Here is a 21,314-nt window from a genome sequence, read left to right as displayed (position 1 = left end):
GAGCAAAGATTTTTAATGCCACAAACACATCAAATTGTTCAAACCACCAGTGATGCCAAAAAATTGCCAGATCCCTGTTCCACATTATTGTGTTAGCTACCCTTACTAGCAAACCCATTATTTTCAGAGACTCTGAGTTAATTTAAAGATTATGCTTTCGTATTCCTGGCTTGCCAGCTCAGTGATGTATGCCACCATCAGAATCATTCCTATAAAAGTGCCAAGCCAGGCTAATTTGGACTTCATTTTTCTGTTCCTTTAAAAGTGGTTCCATTTTAAAAAGAAAATTAAAACAAGACTGTTGATAAACAGTCTAAATGCCTTTCTGGTTAGAATCCAATAAAGGACCATTTAACTAGTACGTTCTGTGAGGTTTGCATGGTTCAAGTTCTTAAATGAACTATTTCATGGTGGGACAGAATAGATATTTCTACACTATTTCTACACAACTCTGTGTGTGTGTGTGTGTGTAATATGTACACAGAAAGATGTACATGTATTCTATATATAATAGCTATACTTGACTCTTATAAAGTACTTTTCATCCATAGATCACAAAATGCTGATTAACACAGGTCAGTGACAGACACAGGTCTTCCTGTATCCTAATCCAGTGTGTTATCCATGCTCCCACCCGTATATACACACACACACATTCACACTCACTCTCACTCTCTCTCTCTCTCTGTGCAGGCTAAAATGTTGCTTTCCCGGCAGGCAGAGAAATCCCATCCAGGTCAATATCCACGCATGTAAGGAAAAGAACAGAATGGCAGAGTGGTGATCCGCAGAGTTTACTTATATATTGAAATGGAGGCCATCGTTCATTCAACTGATTAACAAGCTAGCAAAAGGCACAAGGGATTCTTCAGAGAAAAACAAAGGATTAAAAAACATTATAAAAATGAAGAATATCTATTTATACGGAGAGGAATGTGTTCTGTATATAATGCACGCACACATATACATAGACATGTGTTTGTATGCAAAATTCATATTATCTAGAGGGGAGGATGTATGGTCCTGTATAGACAGATAGATAGGACCATACTTCCTCCTCTTTATATAATATTAATATGCATACAAATGTATATGTGTGTATGTGTGCGTGTGTGCTGCATGCAGAATACATTCATCTCCAGAATTTGGGGATTATATTAAAATCCAAACAATAGGTCCCATCCTGTGCTGCTTTCTCAGACCGAACTGCCCTGGTCTCCTCTCTTGCTAGTGATGAGTAAATCCAGCAGGGCTGGGCCCTATGGACAAAATCCCTGTGGCAATGGCCAACCCTAGTGCCTGTCCAGGGCAATGGAGGCACTAGGGTTGGCCATTGCCACAGGGATTTTGTCCAGGGCAACGAGTGGCCGAAGTGCTGATTTGTGGGGGTTCTTTAGCCTCGCTGTTAAAGTAGCCCCCACACACTGGGTGGAGGATCAGAGCATCCCTGGGATGGCTCTCTCCCTACATCCCCTTGCGATGGTCCCATGGGAGGGCAGGCCATGCCACACAATGCACTTCCTGCACAGATTCCCAAATTTGGCCCCGCCTTGCACAATGGAATGGTGTCTAAATGTTCACAGGGTGCAGGGGAGAACAGGGTGTAGCCTATATGCGTATTCCAACTATAAAGAGGAATGAATGTTCCTGAAATCCAGCCCTTAGAGAAGAAACTCTAGGGGTACAAATCTGGGTGATGAGCTCTGGAGTTCACCTAGAGGTCTGCATTGTGTGACATGAAACCAACGCCCTGCCCAGGGTTGCTGGGACAATTTGTATAGCGGGGGTACTGAGGGTCATTGAACCCAAACCTGTAAACGCTGTACATGATGGAAACCACTTCAAACCAGAGTGTGTGGCAGCACCCCTAGTTCCAGCACCTATGCTCTTGCCTATTGTTTCCCGCAGAATCTGCATGTCCACATGGAACTGTTTCTGTTGCTTTGTTTACATTTGGTTGGGTTGTCAAGATTTACCTCCCTTAGAAACTACCTGATGGGAGATCTGGGGGGGATTAGCAGCATTTCTGACACATCAGTCACCAGTTTTCTTCAGTAATTTTCCACGTGCATCAGGTTACCCACCTGCTCCTTGGAGACACAGGGTCATGCCGTTCCAGCTCTTTCAGCTGGAATAAATAGATTACAGACCTCAGCTGACTTCAGTTTAGGAACTAACCAGAAAATGTTTAACAGTAAGACTGTTTATAATTTTTAATAGCACAAGTGCATTTCCTTCATAGATCTTGGAGCAGAAAATGTGACTTTAGATTTTGAAAGGGAGGGGGAACAGATTTTACACACCCAGTGACTCCAGGTTGTGCAAGAAGCACAGGATAAGGCCACAGAGATGAGTGTGTGATATCTTTTAAAAAACTGGGTATTGCGTCTGACAAAGTGGGTATTCACCCACGAAAGCTCATGCTCAAATATGTCTGTTGGTCTATAAGGTGCCACAGGACTCTTTGCTGCTTTTTACAGATCCAGGCTAACACGGCGACCCCTCTGATACTTTTAAAATAAGGTTTTCCCCATTGAAAATACTTCCTGTCTCCTGGTCGATACATTTACTCTAAAGTGAACTGAAAAACTTAAGCCTACTTTACAGTAGAATTTTATGATAGTAGGTTGCCTATCAGAGGTGGCTCTTAGAACTGATTTCTAGAGCTGGTCAAAATTTTCAACAAACTTTTTGCTTCTCTCTCTGGCTTAATGAACATTTAATTATTTATACAAAGTAGCTCAGCACCAACAGGAGATGTCAGATCTGTAACTCAATAGCCTGGTAGTTACAGTGCTCTTGATCCAGAGCAGAGACCTGAAGCTGAGTCTCCCATATCCCACGTGTAGGTTCTAGCCACCAAGCTATCGGCTATCCTGCGAGAGAGTGTGTGCGCATGTGGGTGGGTGTTTTTTCATAAAAAATAAAGGTGTTGTTTCCATCCACATTCAAATGAAAACAAGTTTTGAAACCTTGAAACTTTTCCTGAGGAATGGAATTGTGTCCTGGCTGCCCCTGCCGATTTCACAATGGAAGTAAAATCCTTAAAGAGTTGAAGTGCTACCTGTCAGGGAAACCAAGAAATCCCTGAAATATTTGCATCATGGTAGATTTCCTATCTGTCGTGTTAGTGATGGCTGGAAGACCCTGTTTTACAACATCTAGCCTGTCATTCTGTTCACGTCAATGGACTTTGCATCCGGGCCTCGGAGTGCTGAAGTCTAGCTTGAGTGTCTTGCTTGAGTAAGGGCTTCAGGACGGGAGCTCACCGGCACACGGCCGTCAGTGGGGTTATGCCTGTTTATGGCCCAGTGTCTGAGTTATGACTGCAGAATCCAACCCCCTGTTGGTAGGCAAGTCTTAACGAGTTGCATGCGATTTTAAAAGGAAGGTTAAAATGTGCTGCTGTCTTTAACCCTGCACTTCCAAATGCATTTGTAGGTATAGGGCTCTGTAGAATGAGGATAGATGATCCAGGGGTCAGTGTGCTGGCCTGAGACCTGGGTTCAAGTTTCTGCTCTGCCACAGACTTCCTGTGTGACTTTGGGCAACTCACTTAGCCTCTCTGTGCCTCAGTTCCCCATCTGTACAATGGAGATAATAACACTGCCCTGCTCTCACTGAAGTGTTGGGAGGATACACCAGTAATGGGTGGCACATAAGTATCTAAGGCAGATATACACCTATAACTGGTCCAGCCTAGTACTTCTATCTGCATGTGCCCCGAGGGGTGTCACTACGTATGCTTCCCTTTCCTTTATGCATTGGTCATGAAGGAGACTTCATGGTGGACGCATCCTCAGGTACTTTCTTTGTAGAATTGATGTGAGGGCACCCATTCAATCTAGGGCTGGCCTGTGCTGCAGCATCCCGTCCCCCACTTCCCCAGCAGGCAGGATACACAAAGGTTTTGCTAATCACATTTGGGATTTTTTTTATCTCCAAACTGTTTTACTAACGTTAACTAACCCTTGCAACATCCCTGCGAGGGAAATGAGTACTAGTCCCATTTTACAGATGGGGAGACTGAGGAAAAGCAGTTATGTTCACAGGGGGACTCTTTGTCAGTCAGAATTAGACTTCAGGAAAACTTGGTGCCCAGATCATGTTGAAACCATTAGCTGATGCCTCTTGCACAGAGAATAGAACCAAGGAGCTTTTCTGACTCCAGAAACACATGCAGTTATTATCCTCCTTTCTTTAATTTGATTCCCAAAAGCCCCAAGCCTGCAACTACTGTGAGTGTAGAACTGACTCCAGTGTGAGGTGTCGAATTCAAGAGAAGTCGTTTGCCAGAGTCCTGAGTATTACCGGTACGTATTGATAAAAGATGCCCACTTTCTGAATAGCCATTGTTCCCACCCCCAAGTGAAAGAAATGTGTACTGCTAGGCCAGGAGTAAATCGCTTTGAACAGAACATTTTAACATTCATACTTTTGTCTTAACTCATCATTCAACAATGCTGCTCCTACTGAAAGGCCAGAGAGCCCAGAAGAAAATACTCACCCATATGCTAGTAACAGGAACGTGTACATTTAAACAGCAGAGAGTCCTGTGGCACCTTATAGACTAACAGACGTATTGAAGCATGAGCTTTCATCGGTGAATACCCACTTCGTCGGATGCATGAAAGCTCATGCTCCAATACGTCTGTTAGACTATAAGGTGCCACAGGACTCTTTGCTGCTTTTACAGATCCAGACTAACACGGCTACCCCTCTGATACATTTAAACAGCTGATCTCAGATAAAAATTAAGGCCTAGATTTTTTTTCAGATGTAGTCACCTAACGTGAGGCACATGAGCCCTGATCCTCTGGTGACTTGCACACTGAAGTCAGTGCAACTACTCTCCATGAGTAAAGTTAGGCATGTGTACACATTTAGGCAGGACTGGGACCTTAGCCCCCTGGGCAGTTGCCCAACCCTGTTCAGAAAAGCACTTAAAAGCTTGTGATGTCAATGGGATTCCTCTCAAGCATGAAGGTAAGCGTGTGCTCAGGTGCTTTGCCGGATGCGGGGTCTGATCCTTAGAGGGCTGAGCATACAGCACTTGCTGAAGACAATCTCTGCAGCATCTCTAAACAGCAAGTCTTATTGACTTGCTACAGGCAGACATGGATGCCTAAACGTGGGCATTCCAGTCTGACCACTATGGAGGAGATTGTCAATGGCACTAAGGGCAGTTAGGCACCCAGTTCTCACTGACGTCCAATGGGAGAAGGGCACTCAAATTCCCTTTGGAAATCTCCCCCTTTGGGCCTTAAATATTTATGTAGAAACCTAAATAAAAGGTGCCTTGATCCGCATTGAGTCAGCTACATTTGAAAACTGTGGCCTAGGAGAGGGAAAAACAGGTTAACTCTCCTTCCCCTTTTTTCAGTTCACGCCATTAAACATGCTCCTGTGGCCTCCGTTGTTTAATGCATGGACTTGACAGTCTCAAGATGCAGAATGTGTTGCCACAGACTAACTGGAAACCACAAACCATCTGCATTATTGGGTATTTCTTCCCGTATCTCAAGTGCTACGAAATAATCCTAAGTTATCGAAGACTATGCAATCATTTAACAATATTGCTCATAGCTCCCAAAGGTTACCAGGGAGACCATCTTTTTTTAGCCTCAGTTCAGCAAAGCACTTTTGAACTTAATGGGACTTCTCATGTGCTTAAAGTGAAGAATGTGTTTAAGTGTTTTGCTGAATCAGGGCCTCAAGTCTTCAGGGGCTTTTTAATGTATTTTAAAGATGATATTTAACCAGATTGGTGCTTTTAGTGTGAATTTAGCAAAAGACTTATTTAAACTTTAACTGACAAATTTATTTGAAGGCATAAAGTATTTGATCATCAGAGAGAGAGAATATAAATAAGACACTGGACATACACAATCTACAGTTAATTCAATATTCAATTTTACAGGTAACAGTATACATATTGTTTTGCCTTTCTTCACAATCAGTTTTCACTATATCTGCTGTGAAATACACAAATGCATAGAATGGAGAAAGTGTAGTGGTGGTGAACATAAGTATGTGCATTGGGATGCCTCCCCAACAACATATGAAGAACAGTCGTAACTAAACCAAGCCTAACAAAATGTTGAGACGGTATTTGGCAACAAGACATTAGGTGCAACTTTGAAAAGATTTGCAATAAAGTTGTCATAGAGGAATCAGTAAAGAAAAACATTAATTTAACAATCCAGAAAGACCAATATTCTTGGATCAAGAGTTTTCTTGACCCCGTTGGAAAACAGTGGTTATTTGATAATAAATACATCTATTCACAGTTTAATGTTTATGTGGAAAGAATAAAGCTAGCAATCTACGAATTAAAAAGGTGAAAAGCAAAGTTAACGTATGGTCCTCATAGTATAAAGGAAAATGTGATTATTAATAAATGATTGGCTTATTAAAGACCATTTAAATTTAGAAAAGCTAATAGAAATTCAAAAATGAAAAAAAAGCCTTACTCTGTTACTGCTTTTTTTTAACCTGTTGGAAGAACAGAGAAATAGGTACACGGTTTTCTACCATGAATTTGTGAAGAGATTATTCATTGTTCACATTTCTCCTGTAGAAATATAGACATTGCCGCTGCTTTTACAATGGATGAGATCTTTATTTTTAAAAAAGCTTGAGGGCTAAGTAAGTGACGAAGCAAGTCATTGCTTTGGAGAATGAACTGACAACAGAAAACAAAATACGTTCTCAGCTCTGCAAAGCACGAGTCTTGATGTTCAGTTAGTTTTCTGTAGACACAATGAGCAGTGTCACTTGGACTTTCCTTAAGCCAGCCACTCTGACGTGAATCCTTGGTCAATTGTCTTTGGCTAACCCAGGGCTGGCCAGCCTCTTGAGCACATTTGCTTTTCTTTCTCCGTGTAACTATCTTACTTTTTCCTCAGAAGTCATTTTTTGCCCCATATTTTAGTCTCAACAGTAGATGATGCTTAGTAGCCTGAAGTCTTTTCCCCACAGTGTGGTGGGTCCTGTATCAAAACTGAGCATGATCAACTTCATCTAACCAAGAGGCAGGGCTAGCAGGGAAGTCTGGATACCCTCCACTGCTCCCTGTGGAGAGATCGGAACTGGGTCCATTCCCACCTAAGACTCTCATTGGCTGGGGCACACCTTGTCCACCTTGAGCTATGATGCCTAAACCGTTGTCTGGATAAACCAAGCTTGAGATTAAAGGCTGGTGGCCTGATAACGCCTGCAAAGAAGCTGGTGATTGGGGTATCCCGTAGGGGCTGTTGGATCTGAGGTCGTGGTACTGGTCCTGAGCGGGAATGCCACTGTGTTCCAAAGAGAAGCTCCCGTTGGTCCCAGCTTGTCTCCCCAGAGCAGGAGAAGCTTCATTTAGGTTGCTGTAAATCCCATTGGAGTGACTCATTTCTGACATAGAGGGCTCATCTGAAAGGGAAACGGGCTTGATTTATTGGGAAAGCAAACTAGCTGGAGACAATCTGATCAGAAACCTTGAATGCTGTGGAACTCTAAAACCCATGGATGGATGGATAGATTAGATGGGCGTGTATGGCGAGAGAGAAAGAGGACTTGCATGTTTTGCACAGCTTTTCAATGCTATGTTGGTCTTGTCATTTCTCAGTTCCTTATTACTTCTGTTTTTTACCTATGGCTGGATCTCAGCAAGACAATGGGATTTTTTTTATCATGGGGGCGGGAGTCTAATTCACTTGGACTTTTAAAAACATGTAGATACTAAAAAATAACCTTATTTTTAAAAAACATCCTTTAAGGGAGAAGTGAGTCTAGGCTCTTGATCTGCCTCTTTCTATTCTGTGTTCCTTTTATTAATTATTATTATGGCCTCATTCATTATATTTATCTCTATTTTCACTATCATTTCAGGAGCTACCATGATACTCACTGCTAGAAGGGAATGATCTAAAGGAAATCCATCCATTCCTTAGGAAAAGGAATTAAAATTGCAGTGTTTTTTCGGTGATCAGAAATAGGTTAATGGGGTGTATTTGGATCACTTAAAACATTTTTGAAAATGAAAAAATATTTTCTAGTTACCAGCAAAATTATATTTGCATTTCTTGGACCCTTCATAAAAACTGAGACTGACTCTCTTATCTAGGATATCAACCTGGTGCATATCTTAAACTTATCAATTGTTGTGTTTAATACTTTTCGTTACTGTGTAATGGGATATTCATATAAAATAATGATGCTGCATAAGCTCATGTGGGACCAGGCATGAAAATGTAATACAGTGTTAGGGAATCAATAGACAAGCTGAAATTTTTTTAATAGATTTCTACATTAAGCTGAGCGAACATTTTTTATCTAAAGAGTTTTCCATTGGAAAACGCTGTTTTGACAAAAACCAAAATTTTTCACAAAATTACATTGACTTAACAAAATTTTATTTTGAAAAATTGGAAAAAACATTTTGAAAATGTCAAAAACCTCACGTTTCAATATTTTCAAAATGGAAAGTCTTGATGCTTTTGGCTCAAAACTACTTTTGGCATTGCAAGGTTCTTGAACTCTACGGTAACAGGCCCCTATTGGTACCTTATATTGGCAGAAGGTACCTGATCACAGGAAGGAGCCCTTAACTGATTGCTGTGCTAAGTAATGCCATGAAGACGAGGTGTCCATGATACTGAGCAAGCACTGAACAGCTGGATAACACTTTTGAAGTCGAGGGCAACTACTCTTGCTTAAAGTTAAGCATGTGGTTAAGTGCTCTATTGCATCAAAGTTGGAGGGAAGGTCTGTCAATACAGATGACAGAGTGACATCTCTCCTCCAAAGAAGCTTGAAATCCTATGACAGCAACAGCCCAAAACAAGGAGATAAAATAAAAAATACCCCCAATATAATTCAGTGGAATAATCCCCACCTCCCAAAAATTGTTGAAATAAAAACACTTCCAGAACATAACTCATGGAATATGACCACCCCAGAAACAATCCAATGGGTTTCAGAGACTCTCCTATCAATATTTGCAATATAAACATTCTGATCAATCGTTCTGGACTTTTTTGCTTTTAAATCTTTGTCATTTATAAAGTTCCTCAAAGAAACGTGTTCCTTTAATGTCAGAGGTCACTTGCCCGGACAAATCCGGAGTGACATTCTTCATGTTTTTCCTTTGATGGTTTCCAATGTGACACCATTTAAAAAAAAATAGCTTCCACCTTTAGTTTCTCAAATGCAATTGAGTCCAAATTGTCTCCTGCCCTGAGGAGTTCTAAATCACTCACTGCAGTCACAGTGGAGATAAGTTACTTAGCAGAATGCAGACTCAGTCATGGGTTGCTCCAGTTCTTGCTGACACGTATTTGTGTTTATGTTCCCAGTTTAATTCACCTGTATTGGGCATTTGTTTTCTTTGATTATTTTATGGCAGGAAATGCTTAGCAAGCAAATGGTATTTAAAGAATGACATGAAACTGTGATGCAAAACCAACAGCTTTGCTTGGAAGAAGGATGGGTGAAAAATGCGCTTGGGGTGAAATTGACCCCTGTCCAGGGGTTTAGCATGAAGCCTACGCACCCTGAAATCTCGCTCAAGCCTTGAATTACACTCCTGTGATCGCCGCAGCATACCAGTAGTGCCAACCAGAACATGCACCTTCTTCCTCTTACCTGTAAAGGAGACCTCAGCATCGCTATCTGGGCCTTCCTCCTGGATACTGTCCTTGTCAGATTTTGAATTCCCCCGGGATCTTTTCATATTCCTAAAGTACTGGCCCCATCTCTGCCTCCCAGCATCTTTCTTTAGTCTTTTTTCCTTAGCCCTTCTGTTCTGGAACCATACCTGCCCAACGAAACAAAGGAGGTTAAAGGAACAACTTGAGAAGTTTCTAGTTTTCTAGAGAAAAGTATTGGCAGGAGAGAGGGAAAGGGGAGGGGGGAGAGAGAGGCATGACAACAATTTTAATATTTGCATCAAATGATTTTTTTCATATAAAAATTTGGTTTTCAATGAAAAGCCTTTTTTCAATGGATAAAACTCTTCATAGGCCAAAAACTTTCAATCGGCTTTTCGAGCTATTCATTCCACATGCAAGTACCACTGCACCTGCACAGAGTCCCACTGAAATCAAGGGAAGCCCCTGTGAGTAGGGTGCATTGGGGGACCAGAGCCTTTTGACTAGATAGAAGCACAGAGATCAGGTACAAATATTAGATCTGCCCCCAAAATGGGAGGAAATTGTGAAACTTTCACTGAACAATTATTTCAAGGTTTGTTTTTCTTTGTCAAAATTCAAAATGTTGATGTTTTTGTTGTTAACGTTGCAAAATGTGAATATTTTTTGCCAGTTTTAGAGCTGGTCTTTTTAAGAAAACAAGAGGGAAGGGGGTGGAAGGCATGGATCTGCGAAAATTGTGATTTTTTTTTACCCCCAGTTTTCTGATCAACATTTCAAATTTTGACCAACATTATAAAAATCCAAATTTGGAGCATTTTACCCAGCTGTAGCAAATATGCTCTGGCAAATCTGTGTGTGTGTGTGTGTTGAAACCATTCTGAAAGCACAAGCACTGGCCATTACTCCGGGTCTGTACAGAGATGGCCACCACAAGATAGATGTTTAATAACAAAAAAGACCCTTTTCTTTAACCAGTCTGACCAACTAACACGGATTGTTGAGCCAATACCTGTATATAGAAGGAAGCCTTACAAAGAAGAGCGATTTATTGGGTGGGGGGGTGGACTCCCTTGGCTTTCCAAGGGGGCAGGGACCCCTGTGTGGGATGCTCCCGCTGCCCCATCTCACCTGTACGACTCTCATGTCCAGCCCGGTCTCTGAGGACAGCTGCTCTCTCACGTGCCTGGCCGGTTTGGGGGAATTGTTATAAGCGTTTTTCAGGGTTTCCAGCTGCTTGGCTGTGATCGTGGTTCGGGGTCTTTTTGCCGTGGACTCCGCCTCTGCAAACGTTGGCAAGAAATAAAGCGCGTTATTGCCCACGCAGAGAGCCCCGTCTGAGTCACGGTCGCCTGAAGAACGGCCCAGGACAAGGAGTGAAAACCTGGAACTGGGGTGTCACGCCCGGGTTGGCTTTGGTCGCGTTCCAACTAGTCTGGAACTGGACTGGGGCGGGGGGGTCCAGGGGAAAACAAACCTGCGCTCCCTTTGCGAGCATTTAAGGGACGAGCACAATGTATCGGATGAGAACGAAAATCGCTCTGGTTTCATGGGGTGACAGTTACTCTCCTGTGTTACTTTGTCTCCCAGGAGAAGTTAAATTAAGAGGTGCGCGCGCCGCTTTGTGTTGCTTTGTGTTGTTTGGTTGGTTTTGGCCTGAGCAGGGCTATGAAATATCCCCTCAACAGCAACTCCGCCCGTCTTCACTGGGGCACAAATACTGGGCCTTTGACTAGACACTGGACGCACGTTCTGAAAGTGAGAGTCGAATTTCACAAGGCTCCACTGTGGGCCGCTCCCCGCCGGAGAATTATTCCCACTGGTGATTTTTCACTGTTCTGCTTCCTTCACCTCCAGACCCGCTACTGTTCGCAGAATATGAATAGGGCCCCCCAGCGGCGAGCTTGGGGAGTGTGTGTCCGGGGTGCGCAAACCCAAAGTGGCGCTGGAGTTCACCGTGCAGAATTGCGTGTGACCTGATTGTCATAACGCCCAGAGCAGCGGGCGCCGCTAAGGGGCGCCGACCCGAACACAGGGGCAATATATTCCCCCTGAAATCCCAAATTCCAGTCATCGGATTAAATCCCTGTAAGTAACCGCGGTGCCGTTCATTGAACCCCCCTGCTGGGGGTGCGTGAGAGACCCAGGACATCAGTGGCTCACAGAAGACACCCAGCCTGCCTGGGGCAATCTGGAAAAGATCCAACGGGTTAATCTGCTAGTCGAGTGTAGGGACCTTGGGGTCTGACACATTAGTTGGGATCACATTATCTTGGGCCCTCAGCCTGTGATGTGTGTATAGAACACACCGCTGAAGCGTTAACTCTGTAGCTAAATAACCCCGCTTGTTATTCTAGAACCAAATTGTTCACAATTAGGCTCAAATATACTTATAAAGGGGGGAATTTTAACGTTGCTTTGTGCCCCCCAGATCTCTGCCAAACTGCTTGACTAGGGCATCAGCAAACATCTGTTCTAAAGTTGCACCTGAAACTCTAATAACCACCTCAAAACTGTGTGTGTGTGTGTGTGTGTGTGTGTGTGTGTGCACCTGAAACTCTAATAACCACCTCAAAACTGTGTGTGTGTGTGCACCTGAAACTCTAATAACCACCTCAAAACTCTGTGTGTGTGTGTGTGCACCTGAAACTCTAATAACCACCTCAAAACTGTGTGTGTGTGTGCACCTGAAACTCTAATAACCACCTCAAAACTCTCTGTGTGTGTGTGCACCTGAAACTCTAATAACCACCTCAAAACTCTGTGTGTGTGTGTGTGTGCACCTGAAACTCTAATAATCACCTCAAAACTGTGTGTGTGTGTGAGAGAGAGAGAGATAGTGTGTGTGTGTGTGTGAAATTTCCCACTGTCTCTTCTCTTTCAGCAATTATATGCGCTCTATAAATAGCTAATACTTAGAAATGTCTGAATTTGAATGGGGTTTGCATTTTGGACGCATGGAGGGATATACAGACGGACAGTTACCGCTTGTACAGAAAATGGAACGTTGCTTCCTTTAAACCAGTGAAGGCTGAAATTGCTGCTATTACTGTCCCCTTGGAAATCTGGAACACGACTAAGCTGGTAAGATTTTAGGCGTGTTCTATGATTATCCTATGAATTCACCTGACTTTAGAAGATCATGTGTTTGGAACAGGTTGGTGCTTAGTAAGAATTTCAAAATCAAAATATAGTTTTAGCGTGTGGTCCTTAGAGACCCCAAGAGCTCCCGGCTCGGAAGGGGACCCCTGGAAGAACAATTTCTCAATCGTCTTGCTGCCCCTGTTGGAATCAATGGCAACAAAAGCTTCAGTGTCAAAGCATCAGCCTGCAGTGCTTACTCAAGCAAAACTCAATAAAGTCAATAGAAGTTTTGCCTCGGGATGCTCCCCCCCCCCAAAAAAAACTATCCTAAGCCCAGATACAAAAATACAGACTCTTTTCAAGCTGAAATACGGGTTTTAATTTATTTCGGTGCTGGGCATTCTCAAGTAGGGTTTACTTGCTATAAGGTGGGAGACGGATGAAAGTAATTAATAATTGGCTAATAATGACCCATAGTTTGGTGATTCCCTAGTTCTCATAACACAAGAACTAGGGGGTCACCAAATGCAATTAGCAGGTTTAAAACAACCAAAAGGAAGTATTTTTTTCACACAATGCACAGTCAACCTGTGGAACTCCTTGCCAGAGGATGTTGTGAAGGCCAGGATTATAACAGGGTTAATAAAAGAACTGGGTAAATTCGTGGAGGACAGGTCCATCAACGGCTATTAGCCAGGGGATGGTGTCCCTTGCCTCTGTTTGCCAGAAGCTGGGAATGGGTGACGGGATGGATCACTTGCTCATTACCTGTTCTGTTCATTCCCTCTGGGGGACCTGGCATTGGCCACTGTCTGAAGACAGGATACTGGGCTAGATGGGTCTTTGGTCTGACCCAGTGTGGCCATTCATATGTTCTTAGTTCTCTCACTGATTTTATATTTTGGAAAATAAAATAAATCTCTCCGAGCAGTGCAAGGGTGTAACCCCCTTATCTTCCTGAGGCTACGTTTTGAAGGAGACACGCTAAGCTGCAGATCACTCAGTTTTATCGAGTTCCCCTCATCTCTGTTACTGAATCTTGCTTGATCTACCAGCTTGTATGGGAAGGAATTTGGGTGGGTGGGTGAGTAGCCAGAGGCAACCTCCCACCTCCCTAGATTCCCCGGGGGCACTCTGCTAGCTAGGACCATCCCAGGCTGACTGGCCCAGTTACCTCTCTGCTTGGCGGTCTCATAGTCTCCTTTACAGACCAGCCGGCTGTCCTCCATGAGGTAGAACTCGTCCCCCGTGGCCAGCTGCCTTTTACACACGATGCAAGAGAAGCAGTGCAGGTGGTAGACAAAATCTTGGGCCCTTCTCACCACCTGGGTCGGGGGGATCCCCTGCTGACAGGCTGCACATTTTGTCCCAAACCTCCTATTTAAAAAAAAATCCAACAGAAAGTTGCTAGTGACTGAACTGCAAAGAAAGATTCCCCAAGCCCTGGGCAGAAGCTGCTGCTGTTTCTGCGTCACGGGAGGGGTCGGACTTGCTCGGTTCCCACCGTGTTCACTTTCTGTCGGAGCGAATCCGGAGTCGCGTCACAGCGGACTCCTGCCCTGCAGCTGGGCTGGCCCGCTCACCGCAAGCCCAGGGGCTGCCTGGGGAGGACGCCCTGTCGGAGCCGGTGATGCAGCGTGGGCAGGACACTCCGAGGCCTCAGGAGGTGCTTGGAGCAAGGGAGGTCCCTGAATCCAGCCCCTGAACTGGAGCCCGCCCGGCTGCTGCCCGCAGTCGAGAGGGGTCTGCCTTGCAGCTGGGGCGGGGGCAGCTGCCTTCCAGTGAGTGGCACCGAATTGCCTCGCCTCGCCTGGGCTCCAGTGGAGCTTGTGCGGCGTGAGAGGCGAGCGAGGGGCTCACACACCAAAGGATTTGCTGGGCCCGGGGGCTCTTCGCTCGGGGGGGGGGCAGCAGGTTTAAGTTCAAACCGGGGGCTGGATCGTTGGCGTTTTAGCAAGACAAAGATACGGGCCCAGGGAGCAGCGCCGCCCCCCACGCGTTCCACGCGCGGACACGCGGCGCGCCTGGTCCCCGGGGGACACGCTGGCTCGGTAGAACGCGCGTGGGAGCGGGTCTGAACGCCCCGGGTGGGTGGGGTCCCAGCAGGCAGTATCTGCAGGGAGTTTAATTCTGTATCGAGCTGGGGGGGGGGTTCCAGAATCGACTCTCGTTCCGTATTTGATTTTACTGCGGGTGGTTTCTATTGCAGGGTCACAAAGGAAAGGGCCCGCTTTCTTTTTGCTGTGGATGCAAAATCCGGGGGAAAAAACCCCCAGCGGGGTCCCAGATGCTGGATGAGCTCCGACCTCGGGAATAGCGCGCGACTCTTACGCTTGCAAGCCCTGTTTTACTTATTGCAACCGAGATAAAACCGGGGACAGGGTGGCGGGGGGGGGCTGTTTTTGCTACTACCAAACACACGAAATCATCGATTGAATTAAAATGTAAAAACCCAAACTGAGGCCTTAGCCGTCTATTGGTGCGTGTTTCTCCCTGTCTTCTGGGGAACGATTTAAGCTTCGCTGCGGGGATATTCGGAGCCGCGCGTGTCACGATCGGAAGGAGAGTCTCGCTCCTGATCGCTGAGGTTCTTGGCCAGGCACAACTCCGCTTTGGGCTCAAGTTGCGCAGCGCCAGGCCCGGGGCCTGTTTGCTCGGAGCCCCCGCCAGGAGAACTCTGAGCAGCGGCTGCAAAGCAAGTCAGCCGGAGGTGCCGCTGTCCCCTGTTTACACATCAACTTTACCGAAATCCCTTTGCGGGCGTGAGGTGCAGAAAGGCAAATCCGTCTCTCCCCCCTCCTTTACTGAACTTTTTTTTTTAATCAGCCTCTGATTTCCTCTTTATTCGCGCGGTTCTTTTCTGCATGCAGATAGTTATCAGATGCAACCACGATCTCCCAGGAAGCCGTATATTCCAAGGGGAGAAAGCCCGCTTCCAGCGGTAGTCAGGGGATGTGTGGACGGGCAGAGCAGTTCTAAGCATCCCTTAGGAAAGCAAAACAATACCCCCCATGCCCCACAACCCCTCACCCCACTTCTCCATTCACCCTCCATATGGGGCCTTGCTACGATTAATGGTTACCGGTGGCTAGTCACTCCCCACCACCATGTTCTAGCCCTAAAATCTCTACCACGTCACGCCCCCCCCCCCTTCCTCCAAGGGTGCTTGGTTTGGTTTGGTTTTACTCACTTGAAAAAATCCTCTTTGCAATACACGCTGTCCCCTCTGCTGAAGCATTTCTCAGCCAGCTGGGTCTGGCAATCGCTGCATTTCAGGCATTTGCTGTGCCAGTGTCTGTCCAGCACCTTCAGGATGAATCTGTCCACAATGTGTTGGTTGCAGCCTGCACAGAGAGGGATTTCTGGGAGGGGAGAGAGGGGGATAAAGGACATAATTATGCGGTTTAATTTCTCAGTTCTAGAGCAGCTAGGGGCCCGATCCCACCCTCGCAATGGGAAGGCGTCAGTTGGAACAGGATTGGATCAGATCTGGGGGTAACGTCTGCGCATGAATTAAACTCCAGTTGCTGGAAGGAGCGCCGACTAATCGTTCTGTGTCCACACACAGACACGGGCACGTTTCCTGGGTCGGTTTCTCGGGCTCGGGCTTGCGAATCGGGCTCATGGTAGCGAGCATGAATTCAGCTCTCGGACACAGGCACAAAATGCTTCTATGGGAGACACTTCACGGCGTGTGAAGGTTGGGATTCGCCTACACAGCAAGAGCCACGGGAGATCCAGAGCCCACAATGCAACTGCCTGATGTTGGAGAGACAGGGACCAACTTCTGCTTGGGAAGGAAATGAGCTTTGGAGCGTGCACCGAGCTCTTCTTCAGGCCTGGTGCAAGAACAGATTTCACCTCACCCACCTTGTCTCTCTAGCATCCCGGGGCCCAGAAACTACAGCAACAATTTCGTGCCGGGCAAAAAAAAAACAAAAAACCCACATTGAAACGATGAATCACAATCGCCTGTTGTTGACAAAAGCACATCCCAGGTCATCCAGAGTAAAAATAGAGACGGGAAAACCTACCCATTAGGTCACGTGATATCCCACGCCGGTTTTAAACATGGCAAATGCAACGCGTGTGTGTGGGGCCGTGTGTAAAATTCTGGGATTTATTATTCAAGACCCAGAGATGCTAAAAGTGCCTTTTAAGAATAAATACTAGGGGGGGCGTGTCAGAAAAGAATCGGGTTCAAATGCCTCTGAGAAGCTGGATTCATTCTGATCTCCTATTTCAGGAGGGGGAAAGAGGCGCCGGATTATTTCTAATGGTGTCCTAGAATGAGCACTTGCTTTAGATCTGCTCGAGAAGCCGCATTTTGCAGGTATAACTTCCGGGTCCGGTAAAATCATTCAAAATAAAGCACCCCCGAAGCGGGCTGATGGCAGAAGAGACGCGCCGCTCCATTGCAAATCTGCGGGTTGGGCGCACACGCGCCCCGGGTGGGTTTCGCCGGGTCCTGGACACGCGCGCGCGACCACCCAACCCGGCTGCATTTGGCGTGAGCCGAACACAACCGCAGGTGCCGGTCGGAAAAGAGAAACATTTTCAAGGCAAAACAGTTCGTGCCGGAGCCCGATTCCATCCCGGTGGAATCCCCATCGCCGGGAGCTTTGGAAGTCCCGTGGAGCGTCAACAAATCAACAAACAAAACCAGTGTTCCCGCGCCCGAAATCAGCTGTTGGCGCCCCGGCCGGGCGAGGCTAGAGGGGTCCCCTCCCGGGCATTGCAACGGAGGAGCAGCAAACAGAGATTTATCGTCATTACATTTTGATTCTGTTTCTGCCTAGCGAATAACACCATTTCCGCCATCCACAAAACCCACCAGTACAAATTACATTGGCCAAAAAAAAGTTCTGCTTTTTTTTGTTTTGTTTTGAGGGTTTTTTTGTTTTGTTTTGGGTTTTTTTCCCTGTTGTTGTTGGGTTTTTTGGTATAAATTCCCAGGGAAATATTCAGAGTAACAACAATAATTTGACAGGCTCGTTGCGTTGTCTAATATATCGCCCCCCCCCCCGCAACACAAGCCATGTGCAAAAATCTCGTGAAACAAACACACAATTATTGATCATCTGACACCGCCCCCCACCCAAAATACAGCAAAGACATTGCAAGGAGAGAGAAACAACTTGCCAGCTAACGTTAGACTCCAAGGTTGGCATCCCATATTCTCAGCAACTGTCCAGCACCAGCTAAGCTCCTCCGCACAAGCTGCTGGCGGACGCTCAGGTCAGACAGAAGGTGCTGCTGTCTGACCCCCAGGACCCAAGCTGGGGTGGGGAGGGAGAGATGAGGGGGGAAGCTTAAGACTCCCAAATCACCGTCTCATAACCAAGGAATATTGCTTCCTTCTGCTCCTTGCCTCTAATCTGATTTTCTAAGACAAAATACAATCTCTTAAATTAATATAAACCCTCGTGGAAATTAATTTCCTGCCTTGCAGGGTGTGTATACACACACACACACACACATATTAAGTGACTAGAACCTTACGTTGCATTGTGAGTCCAGCAGAGAGAGGAAACGTCCTTAAAACGTGTCTTCGGGGTGCAGCATCCTCCCTGGGTTTACATGCGGGAGCAGATCCCCCATTTTTATGATTCTTTGTAGCCCTTCAGGTCGTCCCTCCCCCTCCCCCCAGAAAAACAAATCTAAACTGGCTTTGACCCCGGGAGCCCTGGGTTTGCCATCTTTACACACATCTTCCGTCCCTCTCCCTCACTGCTACCAATTCTATAATTAGGCCTGAGTCAAATATTCCTGGTCACAGCCTTCCCCCGAACCAATCAGGAATCCCCCTCCACCCTGGATCTCTCTCCAAATCACGCCTGACAATTCAAACGGTGAAGGCTGCTGCAGACTAAGCGGGGTGAGAGAGAGGAGATTTAATTCACTAAATCAGTTTATTTTTAGACCTGGGTCACTTCAGCTTCTTTCATTGGTGTCAGTTTTAAGAGCCTGGGGGAGGGGGGTGCGATCACGTGGGCACCGGGGTTAATTTCAGCGCCAGTGACCAGCTGCAAGGTTCCAGGGTCCACGCAGGAGGGATGCTGCCGCTTGAACTTTTTAGGAATAAACGGGCGAGGCCGCGGTATAAAGGAAAACCCCTGGGATTCCTGAGCCAGCCAACACTGGACCCTGTCCTGAGCTTTGCGTTTCATTGTGTGTTTATCTCGGGTCTTAACTTTCTTGGTGAAGCTGAAGTACTTCGTCAAAAGAAATAAAATTCATTCCCAGACTGGCCACCTGTTCTCAGCAAAGACCCTCTGCGCTGCAAGCCGAGCTGCCCGGGCCTTGGTCCAAATAGATCCCGAAGTACAAATACATAAACCATGCGCGTGTACTCGGTAGAGTCTTCGATTTAAGACCAGAACTGGCCCCCCTCTAGTCTGACCTGCCCAGGCCGATATTGGCTACAAAGTGTTTCCTCTTTTCCAGAGAGACGAGTCTGTCTGTGTGCCTGCGAGCCAGCCACAGGAGTCAGCGATCAGCCTGGGCGATACACACAGGGAACGGTACAAACACCGCTTATTAAAACGACTTTTTCCCAGCGCTTGGGGTCTGTGTTTATCCGAGACTCAATGCAGGGGCTCTGAGAAACGTCCCCCCCCCTTTTTTTTTAAGAAATGGGCGAGCAAAGATTGCGCTTTATTTGCCATCAATAACCGAATATTGTCATGGTCCCTCCAGCGAGGTGATCTCTGACACCGGGCCCCACGGCAGCCACTGACACGACAGACGTGGCCATTCAATTGTTTGGTCTCCACAGTCACCTCTTGAGAATGTAAATACACGTTTGGCTTCTGACCAGCAGGATAATTAATAGATCTCCCCCAACCGGGTGTAGCGACCCCTACTGCTTCGGAACGGTTCTGCCCTCGGGATGCAAGTTCCCGGCAGCCAGAAACAAGCTGGGGCATCGCCAGAGCGGAATAAAGTTTGTCGCTTTCCAGCAGGGACGCGCGCCACAAACAGGTGCTCGCAGGTGGCCGACGCTGCCCGTAGGCCATATCCTGGGTGTATTGCATGTGACGCTGCTCACATGGCACCCTGTGGGATCCATTACAGACCTACACCCTGGGCAGGGGGAACCTGGTGCTAGCCGGGCTGCCCATCGCGGTGAGCAGGAGTCAATATTGTCCTGTCCCCCTGCGCGTATTGCCCAGAACCCAGGACTACTAGGAAGCACGTGTTTTTCCTTGAGTCTCAGACAAGAGCCAGGCTGGATATTAAAACGTTCATCGGGGAATGAATTTGGTGAGAAAATGAAGTGCGTTTGCAACCCCCCTGTCGCTGGCTCTTGGGCCGGTTGTTCGAAGTCTAACAAGACATGAGGCGTTTCGCTGGGGGCGGGGGGGTGGTGGTGCATGTGGATTTCTGGCTGGACTCGTTTGTCGGTTAGATTCGCTCTGATCCTGTGTCTGCACTGCCGGGATGGGCACCTGGGACCTAAGCTGGGGGTGGCATTTGAAGGACCAGCAAAGCCTCCTCAGAGCGGTACCCAAGTGCCTTGAAAACGAAGAGGCGATTTTCGCTCGTTCTCGATGAACAAGGCAGGTCCCCGGGGCGAACCTGGCAAGGAGCTGGGGGAGGGGGGCTGGGCGCTAGCCCCGCCGGCTGTTCAAGAAGCCCAGGTAGAAAGCTCCCTGCTCAATTATTTATCCGCCCCACGCCCCGGCCCTGCGCTGGAAGCGGCATCTAGCTTTTGTTTGCATTGTGAGCCGCTGCTAAAACTTTAATGCCCTGCTGTTATCCTGATCCTCCCCTCGGCGGCGGGAGAGAGAAAACCGGGGGTCCTCCGGCTTAGACCTGAGCAGGGTGCAGGAGTAGAGGGGGGCGGGCGGGGGGGTGTCTGCCTTTTTGTGTCCCCCTTTATTCTCGGGCTGTATTAAAACCGAGGTCTCGCCTTGTCAGGTCTCATCTGCACACTCCAGCCCTTGCCTCTGATAACCAGCGATCTAACTTTCTACACCTGTGCCAACGTGTGTTTCAGCTCGGAAGAGGGTCAAATCAAGGAAACATGAGTGGCACAAAAATACCTCCCTTTCCCTGGCTCTCGTTAGCCCGGGGGATGAAACCCTGTTAGCCCGCAACGTGAAAAGACCAGATGTGTTGTTTTCCCTTCACAATGGGCATTGGGGCCCTGCGGTGCTTTTAAAGGGTGTTTCAAAAAACGCTTTGAGAAAGGGACAGAATTGCACAGGTTGTGCGAACAACCCCCTTAGTCAAACGAGCTGCAAGCTGAGCCGTTTTAGCCTTGTACTTATTCAGCCAGCAGCCTCCCGGCCAGGGAACCGAGCTATACCTTTAAAACCAACGCTTTTAGGCAAGCCTAGAAGATGAGGGTTGGAAGAACCCTCGGGAGGTCATCTAGTCCAAGGTCAAAAATAATGCAGGACCGTCTTCTCGGTGCTCCGGGCAGGCAGGTGTCATAAACTATGAATTTCTTTAGGGACAAAATACTTTTCTGATCTGTTGCTGGGAAAGGCGCGTTTCATTCTTGAGACCTGACTCTTTTTCTTAACAATAAATACATAAAAATGTAAACCTGGGGTTTCTTGCTCCGATTTATTTTAAGGCCCTTTT

The 21,314-nt window shown here is 46.7% G+C and overlaps 1 protein-coding gene across 4 annotated transcripts in view; it reads right to left on the bottom strand.

The window, feature by feature from the left end:
• LHX3 (LIM homeobox 3) overlaps nt 1-21,314 on the bottom strand; it is a 37,407-nt gene that overhangs the window by 9,144 nt on the left and 6,949 nt on the right. For 2 of the 4 annotated variants that reach the window (XM_039506703.1, XM_039506702.1), the window contains exons 2-6: nt 15,910-16,081; nt 13,894-14,096; nt 10,767-10,918; nt 9,631-9,802; nt 6,602-7,416 (exon numbers count right to left, since the gene is read on the bottom strand). In XM_039506703.1, the coding sequence (XP_039362637.1) occupies nt 6,998-7,416; nt 9,631-9,802; nt 10,767-10,918; nt 13,894-14,096; nt 15,910-16,081 (1,118 nt within the window). In that variant the 3' untranslated portion in view covers nt 6,602-6,997. Of the gene's footprint in view, nt 1-6,601; nt 7,417-9,630; nt 9,803-10,766; nt 10,919-13,893; nt 14,097-15,909; nt 16,082-16,589; nt 16,638-21,314 lie in introns of those variants that run through there. The other 2 variants (XM_039506704.1, XM_039506705.1) reach the window with 2 other exon arrangements.

Source organism: Mauremys reevesii, linkage group 19 (genome assembly GCF_016161935.1).
Source record: "Mauremys reevesii isolate NIE-2019 linkage group 19, ASM1616193v1, whole genome shotgun sequence".
Taxonomy (NCBI): Eukaryota; Metazoa; Chordata; order Testudines; family Geoemydidae; genus Mauremys; species Mauremys reevesii.
Note: the sequence above shows the minus strand (reverse complement) of the source record. Positions and strands in the feature narration are given on the sequence as shown.